General features: G+C 45.7%; 1 protein-coding gene across 1 annotated transcript in view; it reads right to left on the bottom strand.

The window, feature by feature from the left end:
• Positions 1 to 9,464: 9,464 nt before the first annotated feature.
• Positions 9,465 to 13,716, bottom strand: part of LOC138356940 (serine-aspartate repeat-containing protein I-like) — a 40,215-nt gene continuing 35,963 nt past the window's right edge. Inside the window, exon 2 of the mRNA XM_069313473.1 lies at positions 9,465 to 12,412. Coding sequence (XP_069169574.1) covers positions 9,465 to 12,412 — 2,948 coding nt within the window. The remainder of the gene's footprint in view (positions 12,413 to 13,716) is intronic.

The following is a 13,716-nucleotide window of genomic DNA, read 5'->3' as shown; positions in this document are numbered from 1 at the left end:
AAGCAAGGAAGTTGATGCAGTATAACCAAACGTCTGGTTATATCCGTTATATTCTTCAGAAACATGGGGCACAGAACCCTTCCCACACTGCTGTTTACAACCTTCGTGGCACTCGTTACTGATTATGCAGCGCTAGCATCACGCCCTTACTTAAAGACACACAAAACAAAACTTGAAAATGAAAAAATATGCAACTGGGATTAAAGAAAGACTGAAAGAACATGTCTTCCCTTCTCTGAAGGAAAGAAGGAATTGGGTAGACATGATGACAACGTGCAAGATACTAAGTTGAATTTGATAGAAAAGCAATATTCCAAATAGGAATGAGTAGAACGAGAAAAGATAATTAGGAACTGGAACAACAGATGAGTCACAGAGGTTACTGAAATAGTTACTCTAGTCTACGAGTCGTTACATATTGGAATGATCTTACTACCGAACCTGTCAAAACCAATTCGGTACACAGTTTTACATGTTAATGTATTAAAGCAAAAAACAAATGAACAGTCACTCCATTGAACTACTGACGGTGGAACGGATACTTGACTCTACATTCACAGCCACCTGAGTACACCTGAGTATATATAATATACCAACCTCTCGGACTCTCAGACAACGACAGACTAACAGAGTTTCACAGATACTCACAGACTGGTACTAAGAGCTGCACAAAATCTGGATTTGTTACTTTATCCTAAACAGAAATTTAAATATTTATATATAAATAGCATTTTCTTTCGCACTTATTCGTGTAAGTAACGCATTAAACATGACTTATCACAGACAAACTTATGTTTAAAACTCCTGTTTGATAGCAGAAATTTTGTGTGCGCTGCATAAGGCAATAGCAAGAATGATAAGAAGACTTATTCCTTACTTCTTGATGCGAAAACGACGATGATAAGTGAGGATAAGATAGCAGGAGGAGGCGAGCCCCACCAACCATGTACAGTGTTGGCGTCCAGCAACACTGTACACAGTTCCAGCTCACCGTCCTCCTGGGGGGGGGGGGGACTGTCAGTATGGTGTAAGGTGGTGGTGTGTCTGGGCGGCCGTCGGCCTCCCACTGCTGGCCAGAATACGCCTGGGATATGGACCAGTCTGGACAACTTTCTCAAAACCCACATGTCGGAATACACAATGTGTCAACTGTGTGAAGGTGTCGGAATACACCATGTGTCAACTGTGTGAAAGTGTCGGAATACACCATGTGTCAACTGTGTGAAAGTGTCGGAATACACCATGTGTCAACTGTGTGAAAGTGTCGGAATACACCATGTGTCAACTGTGTGAAAGTGTCGGAATACACCATGTGTCAACTGTGTGAAAGTGTCGGAATACACCATGTGTCAACTGTGTGAAAGTGTCGGAATACACCATGTGTCAACTGTGTGAAAGTGTCGGAATACACCATGTGTCAACTGTGTGAAAGTGTCGGAATACACCATGTGTCAACTGTGTGAAAGTGTCGGAATACACCATGTGTCAACTGTGTGAAAGTGTCGGAATACATCATGTGTCAACTGTGTGAAAGTGTCGGAATACACCACGTGTCAACTGTGTGAAAGTGTCGGAATACACCACGTGTCAACTGTGTGAAAGTGTCGGAATACACCACGTGTCAACTGTGTGAAAGTGTCGGAATACACCACGTGTCAACTGTGTGAAAGTGTCGGAATACACCATGTGTCAACTGTGTGAAAGTGTCGGAATACACCATGTGTCAACTGTGTGAAAGTGTGAGAATACACAATGTGTCAACTGTGTGAAAGTGTCGGAATACACCATGTGTCAACTGTGTGAAAGTGTCGGAATACACCATATGTCAACTGTGTGAAAGTGTGAGAATACACAATGTGTCAACTGTGTGAAAGTGTGGGAATACACAATGTGTCAACTGTGTGAAAGTGTGGGAATACACAATGTGTCAACTGTGTGAAAGTGTCGGAATGCACCATGTGTCAACTGTGTGAAAGTGTCGGAATACACCATGTGTCAACTGTGTGAAAGTGTCGGAATACACCATGTGTCAACTGTGTGAAAGTGTGGGAATACACCATGTGTCAACTGTGTGAAAGTGTCGGAATACACCATGTGTCAACTGTGTGAAAGAGAAAACATGCACTCCCTGGAAAATGATTTCGCCCTCCTGGGCTGAGGTATGCTGAACTCTGTAACTACTATATGAGTACTGGAACACTTGATGATACATTGGACTTGTACCCAAGATTGACCATGTAATGTATCAGTTATACAATGTTTGTGATGTAAGTATATATAGATACATCACATCCTGAGCTTGTAATAATTGCTTGTAAACCTGAGCACATCCTGAGCTATATATAGTTACATCACATCCTGAGCTTGTAATAATTGCTTGTAAACCTGAGCACATCCTGAGCTATATATAGTTACATCACATCCTGAGCTTGTAAACCTGAGCACATCCTGAGCTATATATAGTTACATCACATCCTAAGCTTGTAATAATTGCTTGTAAACCTGAGCACATCCTGTGCTATATATAGTTACATCACATCCTGAGCTTGTAATAATTGCTTGTAAACCTGAGCACATCCTGAGCTATATATAGTTACATCACATCCTGAGCTTGTAATAATTGCTTGTAAACCTGAGCACATCCTGAGTTACATCACATCCTGAGTTTGTGAAACCATCTTAATCACCTTCAGTGGTTAAGATACACTTCTTAACAGGAATCACATTAACCTGTCAATGTGATTCCTGATTCTTGACATTTCTAACAGGAATCGACCAAATTGACAAGGTGCAAGTCCTTAAACCAGCAACATCACGAACAAGAACACAAAGAGTCAATCTAAGGAAACAATAGTACCAAAAAAGCATTATATAGTTTTCTTTTGCAGAGTAGTAGAGCTAAGTGAACAAGAAGAATACAAGCTAAGACGGGACACCACGAGCGTAGCTGTCATCCTGTAACTACACTTAGTTATCTACACCTAAGTGTAGTTACAGGATGACAGCTACGCTCGTGGTGTCCCGTCTTCCCAGTTCTCTTTGTCGTATAACGTTGTGAAACTACTGACGGTTTTGGCCTCCACCGTCTTCTCACTTAGCTTGTTCCAACTGTCTACCACTCTGTCTGCAAAAGACTCTATATAATAAGTGTAAGTTACAGGATAACTTACGCACAACTAAGTTACATACGCACTCGCACACACACATTAAAGAATAATATAATTGACAGAAAGAAAGAGAAATCTAAGGGAAAACATTCTGGAGAACAGACTGTCATTAAAGAACAAAACAAAGAACACTGAGCGAGGCGCCTGTGCCACACTTACCAACTTCACAATACCTTTTAAATACTTGGGTGGTGAAATATTTAAAAAAAACTTCGTGACTTTTGTGAGATCAAAATTGGAATATGATTGAAGGTTGCCAATATCTCAAGAATTACCTCAATGGAGACGGTGCAGAGGCAAGCGACGAAATTGGTTCCGGAACTGATGAACATGAGCTACGAGGAGAGGCTGTAGGTGTTACATATGCCAAAGCGAGAAAATAGAGGAAAAAGAGGTGATATGATCACTACATACAAAATAGTAACGGGAATCGTCAACAAAGACGAAGGGAAATTCTTGAACCCTGCAACTTTAAGAACAAGATGCAGACGATGAGTCACAATAACGGGGCTGAAGATATGATGACCAAACCACACATCAGAAGATGAACCGACGACGACGTTTGGGTCTCTCCTGGACCGAAGGACCGGGACCGAAGGACCGGGACCGAAGGACCGGGACCGAAGGACCGGGACCGAAGGACCGGGACCGAAGGACCGGGACCGAAGGACCGGGACGGAGTCGTGCTCGGTAAATCAAGTCAAATAAAACAAAAAGCTGCTTCCGACAGGATATAAATTTATTCTTAACAAGTCATGTTTGTTGTGTGAGTAATTGTTAATATTAAGCACCAATCATGCCCCCATGGCTCAGTGTTCTCCTCTATCATGCCCCCATGGCTCAGTGTTCTCCTCTATCATGCCCCCATGGCTCAGTGTTCTCCTCTATCATGCCCCCATGGCTCAGTGTTCTCCTCTATCATGCCCCCATGGCTCAGTGTTCTCCTCTATCATGCCCCCATGGCTCAGTGTTCTCCTCTATCATGCCCCCATGGCTCAGTGTTCTCCTCTATCATGCCCCCATGGCTCAGTGTTCTCCTCTATCATGCCCCCATGGCTCAGTGTTCTCCTCTATCATGCCCCCATGGCTCAGTGTTCTCCTCTATCATGCCCCCATGGCTCAGTGTTCTCCTCTATCCTGCCCCCATGGCTCAGTGTTCTCCTCTATCCTGCCCCCATGGCTCAGTGTTCTCCTCTATCATGCCCCCATGGCTCAGTGTTCTCCTCTATCATGCCCCCATGGCTCAGTGTTCTCCTCTATCATGCCCCCATGGCTCAGTGTTCTCCTCTATCATGCCCCCATGGCTCAGTGTTCTCCTCTATCATGCCCCCATGGCTCAGTGTTCTCCTCTATCATGCCCCCATGGCTCAGTGTTCTCCTCTATCATGCCCCCATGGCTCAGTGTTCTCCTCTATCATGCCCCCATGGCTCAGTGTTCTCCTCTATCATGCCCCCATGGCTCAGTGTTCTCCTCTATCATGCCCCCATGGCTCAGTGTTCTCCTCTATCATGCCCCCATGGCTCAGTGTTCTCCTCTATCATGCCCCCATGGCTCAGTGTTCTCCTCTATCATGCCCCCATGGCTCAGTGTTCTCCTCTATCCTGCCCCCATGGCTCAGTGTTCTCCTCTATCCTGCCCCCATGGCTCAGTGTTCTCCTCTATCCTGCCCCCATGGCTCAGTGTTCTCCTCTATCCTGCCCCCATGGCTCAGTGTTCTCCTCTATCCTGCCCCCATGGCTCAGTGTTCTCCTCTATCCTGCCCCCATGGCTCAGTGTTCTCCTCAATCCTGCCCCCATGGCTCAGTGTTCTCCTCAATCCTGCCCCCATGGCTCAGTGTTCTCCTCTATCCTGCCCCCATGGCTCAGTGTTCTCCTCTATCCTGCCCCCATGGCTCAGTGTTCTCCTCTATCCTGCCCCCATGGCTCAGTGTTCTCCTCTATCCTGCCCCCATGGCTCAGTGTTCTCCTCTATCCTGCCCCCATGGCTCAGTGTTCTCCTCTATCCTGCCCCCATGGCTCAGTGTTCTCCTCTATCCTGCCCCCATGGCTCAGTGTTCTCCTCTATCCTGCCCCCATGGCTCAGTGTTCTCCTCTATCCTGCCCCCATGGCTCAGTGTTCTCCTCTATCATGCCCCCATGGCTCAGTGTTCTCCTCTATCATGCCCCCATGGCTCAGTGTTCTCCTCTATCATGCCCCCATGGCTCAGTGTTCTCCTCTATCATGCCCCCATGGCTCAGTGTTCTCCTCTATCATGCCCCCATGGCTCAGTGTTCTCCTCTATCATGCCCCCATGGCTCAGTGTTCTCCTCTATCATGCCCCCTATGGCTCAGTGTTCTCCTCTATCATGCCCCCATGGCTCAGTGTTCTCCTCTATCATGCCCCCATGGCTCAGTGTTCTCCTCTATCATGCCCCCATGGCTCAGTGTTCTCCTCTATCATGCCCCCATGGCTCAGTGTTCTCCTCTATCATGCCCCCATGGCTCAGTGTTCTCCTCTATCATGCCCCCATGGCTCAGTGTTCTCCTCTATCATGCCCCCATGGCTCAGTGTTCTCCTCTATCATGCCCCCATGGCTCAGTGTTCTCCTCTATCATGCCCCCATGGCTCAGTGTTCTCCTCTATCATGCCCCCATGGCTCAGTGTTCTCCTCTATCATGCCCCCATGGCTCAGTGTTCTCCTCTATCATGCCCCCATGGCTCAGTGTTCTCCTCTATCATGCCCCCATGGCTCAGTGTTCTCCTCTATCATGCCCCCATGGCTCAGTGTTCTCCTCTATCATGCCCCCATGGCTCAGTGTTCTCCTCTATCATGCCCCCATGGCTCAGTGTTCGCCTCTATCATGCCCCCATGGCTCAGTGTTCTCCTCTATCATGCCCCCATGGCTCAGTGTTCTCCTCTATCATGCCCCCATGGCTCAGTGTTCTCCTCTATCATGCCCCCATGGCTCAGTGTTCTCCTCTATCATGCCCCCATGGCTCAGTGTTCTCCTCTATCATGCCCCCATGGCTCAGTGTTCTCCTCTATCATGCCCCCATGGCTCAGTGTTCTCCTCTATCATGCCCCCATGGCTCAGTGTTCTCCTCTATCCTCTACACTTGCTACACCAAACTCGCAGCACCAATCATGCCCCCATGCCTCAGTGTTCTCCTCTATCCTCTACACTTGCTACACCAAACTCGCAGCACCAATCATGCCCCCATGGCTCAGTGTTCTCCTCTATCCTCTACACTTGCTACACCAAACTCGCAGCACCAATCATGCCCCCATGGCTCAGTGTTCTCCTCTATCATGCCCCCATGGCTCAGTGTTCTCCTCTATCCTCTACACTTGCTACACCAAACTCGCAGCACCAATCATGCCCCCATGCCTCAGTGTTCTCCTCTATCCTCTACACTTGCTACACCAAACTCGCAGCACCAATCATGCCCCCATGGATCAGTGTTCTCCTCTATCCTCTACACTTGCTACACCAAACTCGCAGCACCAATCATGCCCCCATGGCTCAGTGTTCTCCTCTATCCTCTACACTTGCTACACCAAACTCGCAGCACCAATCATGCCCCCATGGCTCAGTGTTCTCCTCTATCCTCTACACTTGCTACACCAAACTCGCAGCACCAATCATGCCCCCATGCCTCAGTGTTCTCCTCTATCCTCTACACTTGCTACACCAAACTCGCAGCACCAATCATGCCCCCATGCCTCAGTGTTCTCCTCTATCCTCTACACTTGCTACACCAAACTCGCAGCACCAATCATGCCCCCATGGCTCAGTGTTCTCCTCTATCCTCTACACTTGCTACACCAAACTGGCAGCACCAATCATGCCCCCATGGCTCAGTGTTCTCCTCTATCCTCTACACTTGCTACACCAAACTCGCAGCACCAATCATGCCCCCATGGCTCAGTGTTCTCCTCTATCCTCTACACTTGCTACACCAAACTCGCAGCACCAATCATGCCCCCATGGCTCAGTGTTCTCCTCTATCCTCTACACTTGCTACACCAAACTCGCAGCACCAATCATGCCCCCATGCCTCAGTGTTCTCCTCTATCCTCTACACTTGCTACACCAAACTGGCAGCACCAATCATGCCCCCATGGCTCAGTGTTCTCCTCTATCCTCTACACTTGCTACACCAAACTCGCAGCACCAATCATGCCCCCATGGCTCAGTGTTCTCCTCTATCCTCTACACTTGCTACACCAAACTCGCTGCACCAATCATGCCCCCATGGCTCAGTGTTCTCCTCTATCCTCTACACTTGCTACACCAAACTCGCTGCACCAATCATGCCCCCATGGCTCAGTGTTCTCCTCTATCCTCTACACTTGCTACACCAAACTCGCTGCACCAATCATGCCCCCATGGCTCAGTGTTCTCCTCTATCCTCTACACTTGCTACACCAAACTGGCAGCACCAATCATGCCCCCATGGCTCAGTGTTCTCCTCTATCCTGTACACTTGTTACACCAAACTGGCAGCACCAATCATGCCCCCATGGCTCAGTGTTCTCCTCTATCCTGTACACTTGCTACACCAAACTCGCAGCACCATTCATGCCCCCATGGCTCAGTGTTCTCCTCTATCCTCTACACTTGCTACACCAAACTCGCAGCACCAATCATGCCCCCATGGCTCAGTGTTCTCCTCTATCCTCTACACTTGCTACCATGTTATAAACATTACTCATTCTGGAGAAATATTTGAATCAAGTTGCTATATGTAGTAAAGATTGGGTTCTCTGTGATAAATGATCGCCTGAAAACCCCGGTAATGAATGAAGGTTCCGTCTAGAGAATAGGATATTCTTCGTGCATAAATTATTTTCGAGTGTCGGTGAATCCATCAAGGAGTGCGATGAGTGCAAGGATCAACTCGTAGATGATTCACTCAAGACGGCTGTGATTAACATCAGAATGGTTTACACTAAGGACCTTTGACGATTTAATATTCCACAGAAGCTTTTCAGAATACTTTACTCGAATCTCTTTCCCCCTAGTAATTTGCGATCGAGATTTGGATAAATCGATTCTAGAGTTGTAAAGGAAACATCAGTACATTTGCCTGGATTAAACCAATGTATCCAGCACTAAAACTCATTTATTACAACTACAACTTTGACGTTATTTTACAATTCCTGCACACCATTTTCCCTTGGCGCTAGTAGCTCTACATCACTGGTGTAACCAACAATTTTCCCTATTGCTGTTATACTCTGTAAGCTATTGTATAGCAATAGCTCCAACGGTAAAGAAATTCTCCTTTCCTACAGCCTAATTCTTATCTCTTTTTCAACAATAGATAATACAGACAGCAACAAACAAAGGACTGAACTGTTCCTTGTTTACGTACCTTATAAGTAAAATGTATGATTCTAGCGATTTCATAACACATCTCTCTCTTTAGTAATTCCCTACGAAATTTTAGATGTTCAACTAAGTCAACTGTTTTGGAGGCACTGTGAACACTGAACAGGAACGCTCCTCCAGTTTTAGTAATGAACAGTCTCCACCACCCCAGAATCAGCTAAAGGTTGTAAAGAAAGTCATTTTTTTATGCAATTTGGTATTTAGAAGTGTGTAGTTTATAAAGATGAAGAGCCAATGAGAATATAATCAAGTACTTAGAATAAAATAGTTTTTAAGGAAATTGTATCTATAGTTATGAGAGGACACAGGTGATATAACTCAGGAATGGGAGCGACTACAGAGGTGGTTATTACAGACGGTGATGTATCTTGGGAGAGACAGTCTGTAACACACACAGTTCAGGTGCCCCAAGTTTAACATTGCCAGAGAAGACGGTAAGTGAGATATCATAACTACAATTGGTTGATGGGTTACGACAGGTGTCTGGGAATCCCCAGAACAACGGCTCATGTCACCTCATTGCCCAAAAATATTGTTCCTGAATATTCAGATTTGTTTATTGCATCTTAACCATTACAGGTGTTACAGTTGAGGATAGTTACCATTAGGGGCAAGATGTACACAAGTCACACACATACTTGCACTAAAGTTAAATTCAATCTCACCTGCACTGTACAAAGCACTGTACAAAGCACTAATGTAATGTTTATTACTTTTAAACACGCCATATTTTAATGGATCCAGAAGTTTCATCCATGACTCGCCATCCTTCAGCAGGAGACATAATGTTTGACAAATTTTACTTCAAATTTGTAGTTTGCTACAGTGGTAGAGTTTGCGATTGACAGTGTCATGGTCACGTGTTCGAATCCCCTCCGCTTATTTTCTCACTAACATGACACACCAAAAGTATGTCATGTCACTGAGACAGTTTGGTGGATATTACATTGAAGATCCGTGCAGGAAATATTATTATATGGAATTTTAATATTATTGAGCACCACATTGAGGAGACAAGACTTAAGTATTTTAGGTCGGCATGATGTTCTGTGGATGTGTTTAGGTCGGCATGATGTTCTGTGAACGTGTTAAGGTCGACATGATGTTCTGTGGAGGTGTTTAGGTCGGCATGATGTTCTGTGGATGTGTTTAGGTCGGCATGATGTTCTGTGAACGTGTTAAGGTCGGCATGATGTTCTGTGGATGTGTTTAGGTCGGCATGATGTTCTGTGAACGTGTTAAGGTCGGCATGATGTTCTGTGGACGTGTTTAGGTCGGCATGATGTTCTGTGGACGTGTTTAGGTCGGCATGATGTTCTGTGGACGTGTTTAGGTCGGCATGATGTTCTGTGGACGTGTTTAGGTCGGCATGATGTTCTGTGGACGTGTTTAGGTCGGCATGATGTTCTGTGGACGTGTTAAGGTCGGCATGATGTTCTGTGAACGTGTTAAGGTCGTCATGATGTTCTGTGAACGTGTTTAGGTCGGCATGATGTTCTGTGGACGTGTTTAGGTCGGCATGATGTTCTGTGGACGTGTTTAGGTCGGCATGATGTTCTGTGGACGTGTTTAGGTCGGCATGATGTTCTGTGGACGTGTTAAGGTCGGCATGATGTTCTGTGAACGTGTTAAGGTCGTCATGATGTTCTGTGAACGTGTTTAGGTCGGCATGATGTTCTGTGGACGTTCTTAGGTCGGCATGATGTTCTGTGGACGTGTTTAAGTCGGCATGATGTTCTGTGGACGTGTTTAGGTCGGAATGATGTTCTGTGAACGTGTTAAGGTCGGCATGATGTTCTGTGGATGTGTTTAGGTCGGCATGATGTTTTGTGGACGTGTTTAAGTCGGCATGATGTTCTGTGGAGGTGTTTAGGTCGGCATAATGTTCTGTGGACGTGTTTAGGTCGGCATGATGTTCTGTGGACGTGTTTAGGTCGGCATGATGTTCTGTGGACGTGTTTAGGTCGGCATGATGTTCTGTGGACGTGTTTATGTCGGCATGATGTTCTGTGGACGTGTTTAAGTCGGCATGATGTTCTGTGGACGTGTTTAAGTCGGCATGATGTTCTGTGGAGGTGTTTAGGTCGGCATGATGTTCTGTGGAGGTGTTTAGGTCGGCATGATGTTCTGTGGACGTGTTTAGGTCGGCATGATGTTCTGTGGACGTGTTTAGGTCGGCATGATGTTCTGTGGACGTGTTTAGGTGGGCATGATGTTCTGTGGACGTGTTTAGGTCGGCATGATGTTCTGTGGATGTGTTTAGGTCGGCATGATGTTCTGTGGACGTGTTAAGGTCGGCATGATGTTCTGTGAACGTGTTAAGGTCGTCATGATGTTCTGTGGACGTGTTAAGGTCGGCATGATGTTCTGTGAACGTGTTAAGGTCGTCATGATGTTCTGTGAACGTGTTTAGGTCGGCATGATGTTCTGTGGACGTGCTTAGGTCGGCATGATGTTCTGTGGACGTGTTTAAGTCGGCATGATGTTCTGTGGACGTGTTTAGGTCGGAATGATGTTCTGGGAACGTGTTAAGGTCGGCATGATGTTCTGTGGATGTGTTTAGGTCGGCATGATGTTTTGTGGACGTGTTTAAGTCGGCATGATGTTCTGTGGAGGTGTTTAGGTCGGCATGATGTTCTGTGGACGTGTTTATGTCGGCATGATGTTCTGTGGACGTGTTTAAGTAGGCATGATGTTCTGTGGACGTGTTTAAGTCGGCATGATGTTCTGTGGAGGTGTTTAGGTCGGCATGATGTTCTGTGGAGGTGTTTAGGTCGGCATGATGTTCTGTGGACGCGTTTAGGTCGGCATGATGTTCTGTGGACGTGTTAAGGTCGGCATGATGTTCTGTGGACGTGTTTAGGTCGGCATGATGTTCTGTCGACGGGTTAAGGTCGGCATGATGTTCTGTGGACGTGTTAAGGTCGGCATGATGTTCTGTGGACGTGTTAAGGTCGGCATGATGTTCTGTGGACGTGTTTAGGTCGGCATGATGTTCTGTGGACGTGTTTAGGTCGGCATGATGTTCTGTGGATGTGTTAAGGTCGGCATGATGTTCTGTGGACATGTTTAGGTCGTCATGATGTTCTGTGGACGTGTTTAGGTCGTCATGATGTTCTGTGGACGTGTTAAGGTCGTCATGATGTTCTGTGGACGTGTTAAGGTCGGCATGATGTTCTGTGGACGGGTTAAGGTCAGCATGATGTTCTATGAACGGGTTTAGGGTAACATGATGTTCTGTGGACGTGTTTAGGTCGGCATGATGTTCTGTGGACGTGTTAAGGTCGGCATGATGTTCTGTGGACGTGTTAAGGTCGGCATGATGTTCTGTGGACGTGTTTAGGTCGGCATGATGTTCTGTGGACGTGTTAAGGTCGGCATGATGTTCTGTGGACGTGTTAAGGTCGGCATGATGTTCTGTGGACGTGTTAAGGTCGGCATGATGTTCTGTGGACGTGTTTAGGTCGGCATGATGTTCTGTGGACGTGTTTAGGTCGGCATGATGTTCTGTGGACGTGTTTAGGTCGGCATGATGTTCTGTGGACGTGTTTAGGTCGACATGATGTTCTGTGGACGTGTTTAGGTCGGCATGATGTTCTGTGGACGTGTTTAGGTCGGCATGATGTTCTGTGGACGTGTTTAGGGCGACATGATGTTCTGTGGACGTGTTTAGGTCGGCATGATGTTCTGTGGACGTGTTTAGGTCGGCATGATGTTCTGTGGACGTGTTTAGGTCGGCATGATGTTCTGTGGACGTGTTTAGGTCGGCATGATGTTCTGTGGACGTGTTTAGGTCGGCATGATGTTCTGTGGACGTGTTTAGGTCGGCATGATGTTCTGTGGACGTGTTTAGGTCGGCATGATGTTCTGTGGAGGTATTTTAAAGATGATAATGCCTTTGGTAGTGAGAGCCAGAGGATTCTAGACGGAGGTGTGATATATATATATGAGATATATGTTTAATATATATCATATATTATGACATATAGTAAAATATGATATATATTATTTACAAATCCACAAGGGCCGTGAGGTTCGAACCTTCATCACGGCTCTTGTGGATTTGTTCAAATAATAAAGGTTAACATGAAATATACTTACGTTAATATGATATATATATTAAATTTTAAAATGATAGAAAAAAAAGGTTTAAAAAATTTGGGTAAACGGAGAAATTCTGCAAGTGATTGATCACTTTAATTAAAACTTGTGCTTTATCTGTGGTGAGAAATGTGTCTGATAAAAGGAAGTCCTTGGTGAGGAAGATCAAGTTTAGAAGAGAGGCTGCGCGACAGTGAGAAATACTCACACACCACACCTCGGTGTGCATGCCCTTAATACTCACACACCACACTGTGTATGTCCTTAATACTCACACACCACACTGTGTATGTCCTTAATACTCACACACCACTCTGTGTATCTCCTTAATACTCACACACCACACTTTACATGACCTTAATACTCAAACACTACACTGTGTATGTCCTTAATACTCACACACCACACTGTGTATCTCCTTAATACTCACACACCACACTTTACATGACCTTAATACTCAAACACTACACTGTGTATCTCCTTAATACTCACACACCACACTGTACATGTCCTTAATACTCGCACACCACACTGTACATGTCCTTAATACTCACACACCACACAGTGTATGCCCATAATATACACACACACCACACTGTGTATGCCCTTAATACTCACACACCACACTGTACATGACCTTAATACTCACACACCACACTGTACATGACCTTAATACTCACACACTACACTGTACATGACCTTAATACTCACACACCACACTGTACATGACCTTAATACTCACACACCACACTGTACATGACCTTAATACTCACACACCACACTGTACATGACCTTAATACTCACACACTACACTGTACATGACCTTAATACTCACACACCACACTGTACATGACCTTAATATTCACACACTACACTGTACATGACCTTAATACTCACACACCACACTGTACATGACCTTAATACTCACACACCACACTGTACATGTCCTTAATACTCACACACCACACTGTACATGACCTTAATACTCACACACCACACTGTGTATCTCCTTAATACTCACACACCACACTGTACATGACCTTAATACTCACACACCACACTGTGTATGA

The sequence above is a fragment of the Procambarus clarkii genome, chromosome 75 (genome assembly GCF_040958095.1).
Source record: "Procambarus clarkii isolate CNS0578487 chromosome 75, FALCON_Pclarkii_2.0, whole genome shotgun sequence".
Taxonomy (NCBI): Eukaryota; Metazoa; Arthropoda; class Malacostraca; order Decapoda; family Cambaridae; genus Procambarus; species Procambarus clarkii.
Note: the sequence above shows the minus strand (reverse complement) of the source record. Positions and strands in the feature narration are given on the sequence as shown.